This window comes from Rhinopithecus bieti, unplaced genomic scaffold (assembly GCF_001698545.2).
Source record: "Rhinopithecus bieti isolate Rb0 unplaced genomic scaffold, ASM169854v2 scaffold_315, whole genome shotgun sequence".
Classification (NCBI taxonomy): Eukaryota; Metazoa; Chordata; class Mammalia; order Primates; family Cercopithecidae; genus Rhinopithecus; species Rhinopithecus bieti.
In genome coordinates, this window is record NW_016803481.1 from 1833009 (window position 1) to 1848327 (window position 15319).

At 39.2% G+C, this 15319-nt stretch overlaps 1 protein-coding gene across 2 annotated transcripts in view; it reads right to left on the reverse strand.

The window, feature by feature from the left end:
* The window catches only part of ELP3 (elongator acetyltransferase complex subunit 3), a 109038-nt gene that overhangs the window by 48737 nt on the left and 44982 nt on the right, over positions 1 to 15319 (reverse strand). For both annotated transcript variants that reach the window (XM_017884996.1, XM_017884987.1), the window contains one exon: positions 10201 to 10394. In XM_017884996.1, coding sequence (XP_017740485.1) covers positions 10201 to 10394 — 194 coding nt within the window. The remainder of the gene's footprint in view (positions 1 to 10200; positions 10395 to 15319) is intronic.

Sequence of the window (15319 nt, forward strand, 5' to 3'; positions counted from 1 at the left end):
ACATATACACCATGGAATACTATGCAGCCATAAAAAAGGATGAGTTTGTGTCCTTTGTAGGGACATGGATGCAGCTGGAAACCATCATTCTCAGCAAACTATCACAAGAAGAGAAAACCAAACACCGCATGTTCTCAATCATAGGTGGGAATTGAACAATGAGATCACCTGGACTCTGGAAGGGGAACATCACACACCAGGGCCTATTATGGGGAGAGGGAAGGGGGAAGGTATGGGATTGGGAGTTATACCTGATGTAAATGACGAGTTGATGGGTGCTGACGAGTTGATGGGTGCAGCACACCAACATGGCACAAGTATACATATGTAACAAACCTGCACGTTGTGCACGTGTACCCTAGAACTTAAAGTATAATTAAAAAAAAAAAAAGAAACTATGATCTTGCAACTCACTGTGTTCATTACTGCTGGGGTGTCATTGCCTCTAGAACCTCTCAGTATACACTACTAAGAAATATATGCATGCATACACACATACACACACACACACAGATATTTATATACATAGACATACATGCTATAACTATATATATATATGTATATATAATACATTTTTAAACCCATAAGTTCATACTGATAATTCCAATACTAACATGGTACCTTGGTGTTCTTTTCAGTTTTCACCTTTTAAATGTTTGTAAATCCCTTCAGGGAGCGAAAAAACTGCCTCTCCTTATCTTTAGGATATCTACCCATTTGCTAAATCAAGTAACTTCTTTGCTCAATGTAACTAATCTCCCAAAAACTACAGCTGCCATCTCTGCACTCCCTCCCCTTACCTCTGCATCAGTCAGGTGCCAGACATGCTTCTGGCCATACTTCGGGGGCACTGTCTCCACAGGCAGTGGGAAGGGGAGATGGGAAGGCAAGGGGAGATGATCTCTACAGATACTTTTAATAACAAACTGGTACTTTTAAAAGACATTAAAATTTCAATAGATGTAAACTATCTAGGGAAGGTTTTACATATAGTGTTGGTAGGCAGAAGTGCATGATAAAAAGACCCAGGAGGCTGCTACACAATCTGTGGGGCCCGGTGCAAAATGAGAGCACAAGAGTACTTGTGAAAAAAATTATTAATAATTTCAAGACGGTGAGAGCAGAGCATTAAGCCAAGTGCAAGACCCTATGAGACTGCATGGGTCACATATCCTTGAAGCTGGCCCTGATTACCAGAGAGCACAAGTCAGTGAGGACCTGGTAACACAAGCATTTATGCTGATGCTGACAATTCACAAATGTCCTTAAATTTACGTCTGCCACTACGAGAATGCAACATGGATTCAATGGTCTTTGGTAGTATCGTGCCGGGAGTATACCAGATGGAAGTTTTTCCTCATTAAGGAACAGAAATGTGGTAATTGCCAGTTTCAGTGACAAAGTCTTTTTCACTGAAAATGAAAAGAGATAATTCTATGTATGCTGAGCATGTTCAATGGTACTCTGCAGTGAGCAATCTGGACTATATAAGCAGGCATTGTTACAGTCTTCTAGGAGTTGAAAACCTAGATGAGATTACTGACCATCTGAGCTTGCTACATTCATCTAGGTAGGAGTTAAAATTATTTTTAGGTTTCTCCGATTTGATTCAATCGAGTTCCACTTTCTTGGCCTGAAGACTGATTACATACAAAAATATTCACTGTTCTATTTCAACAGGTAAGATTTCAAGATTAGAGGTGCTGATATTTGCAATTTGCTCATCAAAAACCTTTCAAGTGATATCTAGGCCTTTTTTTTTTTGTCTGCAGTTGCTCATATTTCAGAAACATGTTTGGCTTGTGAATTGGTATTCCTATTCTACTGTTTCATCATGATTTACATATCACATCAGCAGACAGCTGTCAAATAGCCTGAGGGCAGCAACAGTTTAATGTGGCTTCATCATGTGTCTGGACAGAATTTTACATTTAATCATTGACTGCACCCTTCAGGGCTAGAACAGAATCTTCTATTAGGATGCTGCTTCATAAAAACCCCCTGGAAGATGTTACTGACTCAACTGTCATAAAACTAAAAAGTATAAATAGTTTTTCTTAAAAAAAGGTAATGGGTAGGGAAGGGTGGGGAAAATAACCAATTAAAAACATCAAGTAATCTATCAGTAAAATACAGTACAATTTTAAAAGTGTGAAACATTGTGTTCTCACTTAAATTATCTTCCTTTCCTCCATTCTCCCTTCTGATACCTGCCTAAAAAGAGTTCCTTCTTGGCTGGTCGTGGTGGCTCACGCCTGTAATCCCAGCATTTTGGGAGGCTGAGGCAGGCGGATCACCTGAGGTCAGGAGTTTGAAACCAGCCTGGCCAACATGGCGAAACCCTGTGTCTACTAAAAGTACAAAAATTAGCCAGGCACGGTGATGGGAGCCTATAATCCCAGCTACTCAAGAGGCTGAGGCAGGAGGATCGCTTGAACCTGTGAGGCGGAGGTTGCAGTGAGCTGAGATTGTGCCACTGCACTCCAGCCTGGGTGACAAGGGTTAGACTCCATCTCAGGAAAAAAAAAAAAGTTCCTTCTCCACATAAACCTTGTAAGTTCAGCTTCACCAGTCAACAGTGTGTTGCCTGTAATTGGTGGAAGCTGCCACTAGGTGAACCTCCATAGAGGCTAGGCATATTTTCTAAAGGCACAGAACAGAAAGACACAAATGATTTTCCTTTACTATGGTTTAAAACAAAAAATAAATAATCTATAATTATTAAAAATCATCTGAACTAAATATCCTGGAAGACTTTTCTCCTTTGCCAGTGGTTTCTTCCTAGCAAGACATCACTAATATCAAATTAAACACGTTGAGTCAGGGTGCTTAACTGCAGTCTTAGACTAACACCAATTTTCTACAGTCTCAGAATTGCTCTAAAACTTTAAGGCTGAAGCTAGAAAAAAAACACTGCTGAGTAAAATCCCCATGAATCTCTCTTCCAAAATCAGAAAGTTTCTCAGCCACTTGATGCTGTATAAACACTTAGCCTTCTCATACACATTTGGCTATAATGTCTAAGTTAGCAATTAACATGTTTCTGAGCACTTTTATATCAAAATTTTACTATCTAGCTTTTGATACAAGTTTCTTTTTTAATTTTTTCTTTTCTTTTTTGAGATGGAGTCTCGCTCTGTCACCCAGGCTGAGTGCAGTGGCACGATCTCAGCACACTGCAACCTCCACCTCCCAGGTTCAGGCAATTCTCCTGCCTCAGCCTCCCAAGTAGCTGGGATTATAGGTGCCCACCACCATGCTCAGCTAATTTTTTTGTATTTTTAGTAGAGACAGGGTTTTACCATGTTGGCCAGGCTGGTCTTGAACTCCTGACCTCAGGTGATCTGCCCACCTCAGCCTCCCAGAGTGTTGGGAAGTGTGAGCACTGCGCCCAGCCTGATACAAGTTACTTTCTAAAAGTCCAGACATAGCAAATTCTAGTTAAATCTGAATATAAAATTTAAAACACTTCGAAATGGAATTTCAGGGTTTTTTTTTTTTTTTTTGGAGACAGGGTCTTACTCTGTTGCCTAGGCTGGAGCGCAATGGAGCAATTACATCTTACTGCAGCCTTGACCTCCCAGGCTCAAGTGATTCTCCCACCTCAGACTCCTGAGTAGTTGGGACTACAGGCATGTGCCACTTTGCCTGGCCAATTTTTAAAGTGTTTTTATTTTTTGGTAGAGATGGAGGTTTCACCACATTTCCCAGGCTGGTCTTGAACTCCTAGGTTCAAGCAATCTACCTGCCATGGCCTCCCAAAGTGCTGGGATTATACACGTGAGCTACTGTGCTGGCTGAATTAAAGGTTTTCGAATAAAGATATGAAGCTGTTTTACTAGAACACAGCTATTAGACTGTTGTTATGTGCTAAGTGTCCTATACGAACATGAATGTGGCCTCTTGGTTTCCTGGTCTCCCATTCGTCTGGGTGAGAGGAAAGAATTCAAAATGAGGCAACATTTATGAACTTTTTTGAGCTTTCTCAATAAAAAGACAGTATTTATAATCCAAATTTCATGACTGGCAAATTAAATATAAACAGACAACTGATGTAAGAAGAAACACAAATAATAACCAGTTACAAGGGAAACTAGCAAAATGCAAATTAATACCCTTAATTAAATAAAATAAAAATACTACAAAGCACCCAATTCTGTAGAGGTTGTGATAAAACCAGTAAATGTTTACTCTAAACTGGTATAATCCCTTTGGAAAGCCGTATCAATATTCATAGCAAAAGCTGTAACATTTATTTATTTTCTCCTTGTTCCAGAAAGGATTTAAGAAGTATAATAATAATAAAAAAATGCTTAGATCCTTTACCACGGGAAATCCTTCGCCCAGATTATACAACTTCTATTACTTCAATAGCAGTAGAAAATTCTATGTACATGAATTTTAGCTGTAGTGGAGGCCAGGATAATTACATTTAAAAAAGGAAGAAGAAATCAAAGAAACCTGGAAGAACCTAAATGTCTAACAAGGCAAACAGTTTACTGAAAAATACAAATTAACATTGCAGAGTACTATTCTGCCATTAAGTTTATAACCATGAAGATTATTCTAAATCCTTAAGAAATGGAACACGAAAGTGCCAACGGCAAATTTGCCAGTGTATAAAATATACTGATATGTAAAGATGCACTCTAACTTTGTAAGGAAATTTCTGGAAAAATAATGTTAACTTGTTATTAATACATATATTGAAAGTGGTTTAGTTCTACAGAGAAAACATTATTTGGCTCATGTAAATAGAATATTTTATGGCTAGAAATCAGGAAGAAACATAAGATCTGGATAATTAGTAATATTCTACAGACTGTTGGTGGGGGGGAGTATAAAATCACATGATCAAAAGAGAAGTGTATGAGATCATGGAGTGGTGGTACACAGCAGAAACACAAGATGTAATACATTGACTAGAACGTGAAATCTCATATGCTACCTCAGCACTGCATAAGCCTAGTCTAAAATTCCAGTGGTTTCAATGGCTGTTGAGAATAAAAAGCAAGTTGCAATACAAAATAAATCTGAATCATTTTTCAGTGTGGTATATACAAAGAAAATGTGGAGATAAAAATGGGTAAAAAGGAAGTAGCAAAATATAATAAATATGAATGAGTTCTTATGCAGGCAGTCACAGTAATAGTTTAGTAAACACTCAATGCAAAACATAAAGTAACATAATGCATCTCAAGGAATTCTCCCCATGCTTACAAAAAAGTAAATGCTTTATTGAACCTCAGTCCACAGTAAGCTACATTAAAAAAAAAAAATGAATTCTAACAGAAACATGTCTAACAAGAAGTATCATAGTTACATATCAAAAGCACCAAAACTACGTAACAAATAAGAATAAAACAAAATGGAAAATACTATGAAGATATTAGTCTTTGTACTAAAAAAATCTAGCAAATGATCATATTCACAGTTAACTACATTATCAGTCCTAAAGCATAAAAACCTGACATCACAGCTAGACTCTGGATGACTCTCTTCACCAATGGCATTACTATGTTAGGAGCTGAGTCACCACTATCTTCAAACAATAAACTGTCCTCAGACTCATTGAGGACGTTACTAATTCCACATTTTGAAAGAGATTGCGCTACTGCCTCTTGTTTTACATTATTCCATTACATTTTAATCCACCCACCTATGTGTGAAGTAAGAGTGTCACTTCGAAATCGTAAGCCTACATCCACCTGTGCCACTCCTCACTCACAAGCTCCGTAAGTGGTGTATTGATAGAGGAACATATGTGACAGTTGGGCCTCCTGAAATCAGAGCTTGTGGACTCTCCTATGGGCCAATTCTCCCTAGGAGAAGTGTAACGGGTTCATATCAGAAGAACTGAGAACAGCCAGGTTTCCTTAACAGGCCTCATATGTTGCTTATTAATAATGTCATGGCTTTCTTATCATATGACCTTTTGGTTGTATCATATAAGTGTTCTCCACTCTTCCTGTCATCACTCCTTTACATTTTTCCTATGGAGACTATATCTGCTGCCCTCGTTTTCTTCAAGTCCTTATTTTCTCAGTTGTTGGTAGGCCAGGATAATGTCCCATAGTGGTATTTAAAAGTCTATAAAATTAAGCTTTTAATGGTATAGCAATGTCTCTGCTGCTTTTGACTCACTGGTTACAGCAGAAAGAAAATTAAGCTGAAAATGAAGGGAGAGAATGCAAATTCCTCATCTGATTGCCTGTGAGATCCATGCCTTGTTACTCTCGGTATTTCTGGATGTGAAATTGCTAACTATTTTGTGCTATCTGTTGCCATGCTCTGCGACTGAGAAGCCGCATCTTTACTGCTCTCTGGTTGCTTGAGTCAGTTATAACACATGCAAATCATCTTTTTCTTTTGTCTCTGTGAATGCTACTTACTGCATCTTTGTTGTCTATTGTATTAATTTAGATTTTGAAACAATCACAAAGTTACACAAAAAGTCCCAAGTGCAGTACAAATAATTATTTTCCTGAACTATTTGAAAGTTAATTTGCAAATAAGATGTCCCAACGCCCTGAGAATACTTTAAATATTTCCTACAAGGATATTCTTACATAACCACAAAAGAACCATCAAAATGAGGAAGTTGACATGGATACTTCACTAGTGTCTAATCCTATACCTCATTTGAGTTTCACCAGTGTCCCAATAAAGTCCTTTACAGTCAAAGGACCCAGTTCAGAACCTTGTATTTAATTGTCACGTCTGCATAGTCTCCTTCAAGTTGGAACTCTTTTCTTGATCCTGATACTTTTGAAGATTACGGGCCAGTTATGTTTTAGAATGTTCCTCAATTTTGTTTTGTCTAACATTTCCTGACTATTGGATTCAGATCGTGAAGTTCTGGCTGAGTAACAGAGAAGTGATGCTATGCTCTCATACCCTCTATCAGGCGGCCCAGAATTGAGATTTGTCCTACTACTGATAATGTTCACTTTGATCAGCTGCCAGGTTTTCCCACTATTAGGTTATTCTCTTTCACTCTGTAATTGTTAAGTATGGTGGGGCAGATACTCTCAAACTATGTACAGTTGGTACTCGGTTCTAGTTCTGTTAGCAGGCAGTAAGTAGTTACATTCTACAAAGTGTCACCAACACACTTTGCAATTGAACACTGAGCAACTGCTCCTAGGGAAAATACCAGGTTAGGTTCCTGTGAGGTCCTGGTCACAATATTTTTGTCGGCTCCTTAATATATAACCTTGTTGTATGTGTGTTTCTGTTTAAACACAACTTATATATATTGTTGATTCATGAACACTGAACTCATGGCCAACAGCACATCACTCATGCCTGAACAAAGCTTACATAACATGTATTCTCTCCAGAAGGCACGTCACGGCCTTCCTGCCGTGAGATTTGTGAATCCTCAACAAACTGCATAAAACTTTGAAAAACATGGCATGAAACAGACTGCAAAAAGGACACTGGCTCTCAGTGTGAGCACTGAAACGAGAAGGCAGAGCGCCATCTGTTTGACCTCAGCTGGTGACATGCTGGGCAACTCAAATTTTTCACCGCCAAGCATGCCCAAGAATGACTGTGAAAATGCCAGTATTGGATTTGAGTCACAAATAAATTTTAGTGAGTAGGAAAATTTGCAAATAAGGAATGTGAGAATGATGAAGACTGACTGCAAATATTATGTTTCTGAATCACACTTACAATTTATTAATTATGCATATCGGTATAAATGTGTAGATTCCTATTTTATTCAGCTGGTTACAATCTGATAGTATCAATATTTATTTTGATGTTCAAATTGTCCCAGATTTGGCCAATGGGAGCCCTTTAAGCCAGCTTCCCCTTTCTTCTTTGAACACTTCCTTACTTTTTGGCACAAGATGCTCCCCTTAGTAATGGAGAGCATTTAGAGACCAAGATCTGGAAATCAGCTGTGCTCACTCAAAACTAGGTGCACTCACTGCTACACACACACACACACACACACACACACACACACTATATTTACAGTTGTCCCTCAGTATCCAAAGGAGATTGGTTCCAGGACTCCCAAAGATACCAAAATCCATGGATGCTCAAATCCCTCATATAAAATGGTGTAGTATTTGCATATAACCTATGCACATCCTCCTGTATACTTTAAATCACCTCTAGATTACTTTTTTTTTTTGAGATGGAGTTTCACTCTTGTCACCCAGGTTGGAGTGCAATGGCATGATCTCTGCTCACTGCAACCTCCGCCTCCCGAGTTCAAGTGATTCTCCTGCCTCAGCCTCCCGAGTAGCTGGGATTACAGGCACCTGCCACCACGCCCGGCTAATTTTTGTATTTTTAGTAGAGACAGGGTTTCACCATCTTGGCCAGGCTGGTCTCGAACTCTTGATCTCAGGTAATCCACCCACCTTGGCCTCCCAAAATGCTGGGATTGCAGGTGTGAGCCACCGCGCCTGGCCTCTAGATTACTTATTGATATCTAATACACTGTAAGTACTATAACTAGTTGTTATACTGTATTGTTTAGGGAGTAATGACAAGAAAAAAATCTGTACATGTTCAGTACAGATGCAACAACCACTCACTGTTTTTTCTGAGTATTTTCCATCTGCAGCTGGTTGAATAGGAAAAATGCAGAATCAGAGGATAAGGAGGGCTGACTGTGTTGTTATTCATTACATTTACACTTATTTCTACATCTACCTAAGCGATGGAAACTATGAGTTCACACCAATATCTCCTATTCCAAAACACCACAATGCTCACAGTAATTTTCTCCTTTTTCAACATTTGTAATTGACTTCTAAGATAACAAAAAAACCCAGCACCCATTATCATTAATATATCTGCCGAATAGATTAACTCCCCATAAGTAACTGGCCTTTTCTTGCTGTCTCCTCTTCTGCAAATACCCCCAACCCACCCCTAGAGGATGTACAGCTCTGACATCCTGTACCAGATCTGCCCTTGGTGGGAATGAATGCCCTTTTCGTCACATTCCGACTTCAACAGCCTGCACCACGCCTCTGCCTCCTGCATGTGAACGAGTGACCTTCTCACCCTGCTCTGGACTGCTATGGCTCCCTGCCTCCTGCACGTGGACACCTACACTGCTCTGTGCCACCTAATGTCTTTTGGACTGAATTGCTTCAGAAGGGTTGAACAACATGGGGAAGGGCCACGCAAGCAATTTCAACAGTTGATTTTTCTATTAAAATCTCCTTAGTATTCTTAGGTGTATTTTTAAAAATAAAGATCATATAGGCAATTTAGATCCTGGAGTTTGGCCAATGATTTTAAAACTGTGAGAAATCAGTATGCAGCAGAAGTATCATGTAAATGTCCTTTGACCTTCAAGTAAGTCCGTTACTTTATATCCTTAATAATTTTCCTTAAGTTGTTAATTCTGCTTGTTTCCAGTGTTCATTGCTTTACATGATCAGTCACACAGTTTCTGTGCTCAGTGGAGTCCTGCTCTAGCAGCTGAACGTAATGCATTTGCAGTCTCCTTCTGGCCTTGCATTTGTAATATTGGAGCCTGGGTAGCTTTTGGCAGGGTGGTGGGAACGTGTGTGTGGGAATCGGCTTTGTTAGGATTGTAGGTACACAGAAAATTTTACGGCTTCTAAAATTTTTCTGTGAAGTTACGTTACGTTTCTAGTATGTACGTATGTATGTATGTATAAATAGGCAAATAAGGTTTCTGATTGTAAATGAGATCTTACTTCCTCTTTCCTAGGAAGAAGGCAGTTCAGATTATTTTATTTTCTTTATGCCATCAGAAATATGTCACCTTTCCTCTATATTTACATTAATATCTGTAAAGAGTGATTGTTGCTACTCTTTTTCTTTCAGAGGCTCTAGAACAGAGATTGCACATATGACCACACTTCTTATGCTCACACCCATTACTGCATCTAGACGGAAGCAGACCTGGAAGAGGAAACACTGAACTAGACCATAAGCTGCTTGGAAGCAAGCACCATGCCTACTGACCGTCATGGCTCCATCTCCAGGCTCATGAATGAATGGGTAAATAAATATGATATTGGCAAAGTGGCTTAGACATGCTATGATTTCCATCCCTCTCTATTTACAGATGGCATTCCAGTTACCTTATTTCCATTAAAAAATCCAGAACCCTTAATATGAAATCAGACTATTTCCATGAGAAATGGTGAACAGACTAGTCACCAACTATTTTAGGAATAAAAGATAACACACTACCTCTGCACTCGGTACACTCGAGTCCATGGAGGCACGAGGGCTAGGATCCGAGCCACCAGTTCGACCAGGTCACTAGGAGAGTAACTCTTATATCTTCCTGATTTCCAAAGCTCATAAAGCCCAGTCCCACGAATCACCAGGGTAGGATAGAGTTTCAGACCATCGGGACGAAAAGCAGGGTTCTCAAAAAACTCCTGTGAATAGAGAACAGAAAATGACTTCTCCATTAGTTATGCAGAGATCACCCAGGGTGAAATCTCAACCCTTGGACAGCTTCTCTGGCACACCCTGTAGGCCCTGGGGCAGCCTTTGCTTCTGACCAGGTAGGGCATAAGACAGAACAGAAACTCCTTGTTTCTGTAGCCTCACTGGGGCAAAGCAAGTGTGTGCTGGACTGCACCAGGCCCTCACCATTCCAGCCTGTCTCCTGCACAATCTCATCTCATGCCACCCCTCACCATCTTGCCTTTCCAGCCCTGCAAAGGCAATTTCCTTTGCCTGGAAAATTCATCAATTTTTCTTTATCTAGCGAATCTTCAGGTCTCAGTTTGAACACCACTTCTTCAGAGAGGCCCTTCTGACCTTCAAATACTAGCTGTCCCACTTAAAAAAAAAAAAAATCCCATTGAACCCAGTATTACCTCTTTCTTATCACCACATGACAATCTATTCAATGTGTGCCTTCACGTCTAGAGTATATCTTCCTTTAATAATGGAATATACTTAATTGTTTAAACATTTCAAAAGTTGTGATAGAGATCATCTGGCTTACAAAATTTAAAATATTTACTATAGGGTCCTTTAGAGGGAAAGTTTGCTGATCCCTGAATATGACTACTTTGTCCCTAAGCCAACTGGCACCATTCCTATCCTGGGCTACACGTCATCCATTTGTTATCCGGACACTGAGCAATACATCTAACTCATCTACTTTTGCCACAGTCATTTCTTATACTGTATCACCCCAGCTGGCTGCTTTCTTTCTTTATTTTGGGATGTAGCAATGAGACACCAGGCATTCTCCTTTCCATGACTTGGCAATGATAATTTGTTCTAATCTTGTTTTGCATAATATATTTTGGAGTAATGAAAGTGGACTCATACAGTCCCCTCTCACTCCCACCTTGGCAGGAGTATCTACTCAGCTGGTAGGGCTCTATCTTGTAAACTGGAAAAAATCCTTTTTATCTTTGCCACATCATTCTTACAAAGCTCTTCATTGTTAAACTTGCTTTACAAAGAAATGTAACGATAGACCTTTCCATCTCTCATTGACATCTGTCATGTTCTTAAATGCTGTATTCTTTATGTACTATTTAGTTTCAGAGATCTTCTTCTGTAATTGTGTGATTTTCCTATAACATATGTATTTTAAAGAATCATCAGGTCTTTAATAAATATTCTGCAGCCATTCCACAAAGAGCACGTATGGAAGCCATTGTTCACCCAGTCTGAATCCACATTTGAACATGGGATTTAGAAAGGTACTTCCGGTGCTTGTAAAATAAGTTTCGGAGACATATGGACTGATACATTCCTTTGGAAAGAATGAAAGCTGATTGGTTCTCAATTTTTGGTTACACTAGAGAATTAAAACAAGTGTTTCTTTTCTTTCCCTCCAAAACCACACTAAAGTAACAGGGGCCAGGCGCAGTGGCTCACACCTGTAATCCCAGCACTTTGGGAGGCCGGGGCAGGCAAATCAGGTGCCTGAGGTTAGGAGTTCGAGACCAGCCTGGCCAACATGGTGAAACCCCGTCTCTACTAAAAATACAAAAATTAGCTGGATGTGGTGGTGCGTGCCTATAATCCCAGCTATTTAGGAGGCTGAGGCACAAGAATCGCTTGAACACGGGAGGCGGAGGTTGCAGTGAGCCAAGATCTCACCACTGCACTCCAGCCCGGGCGACAGAGCGAGACTTCGTCTCAAAAGAAAAAAAAAAGAAAAGGAACAGGAAAGAATTTTTTTAAAAAGTATAAACCCAGAATAACAAAGAGGACTAGAAAGGAGGCAAGGATGAGACCCAAGATGGCAACAAATTCTTCAAAGACAGAAACTAGAAAGGCTTGTGAATGACTTTGCAAGTAAAGAAAACAGCAAAAGGAGACAGAAACGAAAGCCCTGCTCAATCGCACTGCCGAGTCCCAGAAAGGCTCATGGATCAGATGTACCAAGAACTGGGCAGGACAGAGGAGAGACATGGTAATAAAAACAGGGGTACTGGATCAAGTGTGTACATAGAGGAAATTATCTGTTAACCCTTAGCCTTTCCTGAACAGGCAGATGAGAACGTTTAGTCCCTGGAGAAACTGGAAAGCCTCTGGGCTCTGAGATTCCAGGTACAAAGGAAAGTCTAGATGAAGACCAAGGCTGAAAACAGGGAAAAGCCAGCACACAGACTGGTGGACTCTCCATCCCACTCTCTGGATGTCAGCAACCAACTTCCTGAGATATACCCAGGCCACCCAGCCCAAAGCAGGAAGTTGGAGAGTTCATCTCTGGATGAATCAAATGGCTCTATATAAGAGTTCACCATACTGACATTCAGGAATCCCCTAAAGAAAGAAGAGCTTATTGCTAAAACAGCATTCTTCAGTGAAGCACGCCTGCAAGCTAGGCACACAGGCCTTGCCATCTGGTTTTTCAATCCCCTACTCTTAAAAGCATAAGAAATTGCTTTAGGCCAGGCGCAGTGGCTCACGCCTGTAATCCTAGCGCTTTGGGAGGCCAAGGCGGGTGGATAACGAGGTCAGGAGTTCGAGACCAGCCTGGTCAACATGGTGAAACCACTCTCTACTAAAAATACAAAAAATTATCCAGGCATGATGGCAGGCACCTGTAATTCCAGCTACTCAGGAGGCTGAGGCAGGAAAATTGCTTGAACCCGGGAGGCAGAGGCTGCAGTGAGCTGAGATTGCGCCATTGCACTCCAGCCAGGCGACAATGCGAGACTCCGTCTCAAAAAAAAAAACAAAAAAAAGGCATAAGAAATTGACTGAAGATCATCATAAATTTGGGGAAAGCCTAGGACATTAAGGGGCCAACCAAAACAAAAAGAAAAAAAAGGCACTTGGAGGAAACAGAGGCATTGCATAAAGAAAAATAAAATGTATAAAAAATATCTGTAATAAATTTCTTCAGAGATAAGATAAATTACATCCATAATACAAGACCAAGGTGCTACAGAAAACTGAGAAACCAACTGCAGTTTTAAATTTCACTTCTTTGAAGATTAATTACTTTGAGAACTTTTTGATAGGTCTATTGGCTATTTGAATATTCTCTTTTGTGAAATGCTTGTTCAAGTTTTTTTGCCCATTTTCCTACTGAGCTGTTTGCCTCTTATCAATTTCTAAAAATTATTTATTTTAAAACAATTTAATTTGTAGAGAATTCTTCTCTAGAAAGAACTCATATTTTTCATTTTAGCTCCCTTCTGTTACTTTACTAGGACGCAGTTAGAAAAGAAATATGATCCACTCATATTCCCTGTGTGTTTCCCTGCAAAGATTACAAACAAGCGAATAAATCTGTTTACAGGAAGGGTAGTCCTTTCATTATTATTACTGAACTATTCCTTACGTTGAAGACACCAAGGAAAATACATAGCAAGACTCAGCTGTTTGCTATGGCTTGCTACAGTATGAAACATACTCTATTTTTCAGGAGCACTTATACTTTATGAGTTCTGGCTATCCTACTGGTCCATCTAGGAGCTGTGCTAAAGAAAACTGTGTTTCACACTTGGACACAGGGCGGGGAACATCCTACCCTGGAGCCTGTCGTGGGATGGGGGGGCAGGCAGAGGGATAGCATTAGGAGAAATACCTAATGTAAATGACAAGTTGATGGGTGCAGCACACCAACATGGCACATGTATATATATGTAACAAACCTGCACGTTGTGCACATGTACCGCAGAACTTAAAGTATTATAATACTAGCAATAATAATAATAATAATATGTGTTTCAGGTGCCTTTTTGGCCTGGTTTCTGAGCACCTGGCTATTAGTTACTGAGGGGAGGATACCAGACTCACAATCTATTACACAGCCAGTGTGGAGGAATTACGAAGATGGATATCTGTGAAATAATGTTATCTCATAAACAGGTCCTCAGGTGCAGTTCACCAACTTAAAAAATAATAAAAGTAAACTTCTTGAGAGGAAAGAATTATTAACTTCACAAATAAGACATGGTGAACTGCATTTTTCTAAACAGAGCAAATTAAAAGTACTTTTACAGATGAAATAACTTAACAAACATTGTCATCACCTTCAATAAAAGGATATCCCTAAAACACACTTGCCCTATCTGAGAATCTGAAGAAAAACAAAAGGCCTGACCAATCTCATTTCCCACAACAAAGTTAACATGGATCAAGAAACTGTGAGGGTTAAAATAACAATAAAACAACCCACAGTGAAAATTCAAAGAACAGAAAGATAGTTCTACGCTCAGAAGCATTAGAAGAAGAAAAAAAAAGATCGACTTAATGGACACACAACTAAAAGGTCAATAACAGGTTAAGTAAAATATTTGAAACAAATATAAAAAACAATGAGTCCATAATCTCCTTACCTAAAAAGTTCATACAAACTAATATTAAAAATATTCTTATCCCAATAGAGTAATGAGTCAGAGAATAAAACACACAATGCCAAAATACGAAAGAAATGTAATTAGTAAATACAAACTTGAAAAATGTATGATCACAATTTCATAATGCAAGTTAAAATGGCACTTTTCTCGATCAAACTAGCAAAGAGTAAAATATATGTACATACGTGTGTGTGCATGTATAAGCATATATAGAAAATAAACAGGAGAGAATTATTTGTGAAGAAAAACTCTGCTGAAATGAGTATAAATTGTTATAACTCTCTGCAAAGCAACTTATTAATAGAGTGAGATTCTTAAAATGTTTCTACCTTTACCTGATAATTCTACTCCATGGAATTTATCATAAACAGATAAACCTAAATACGACAAAAAATTATACACATAAACTCATTTACCTGCAGTGTTTTCAAAATAATATTAAAAAACCAGTAATACCTTATTCTGAAAAACTTGCAAGGGGTTAAGCAAGATATGGCATATTAAATTAAAAGCCA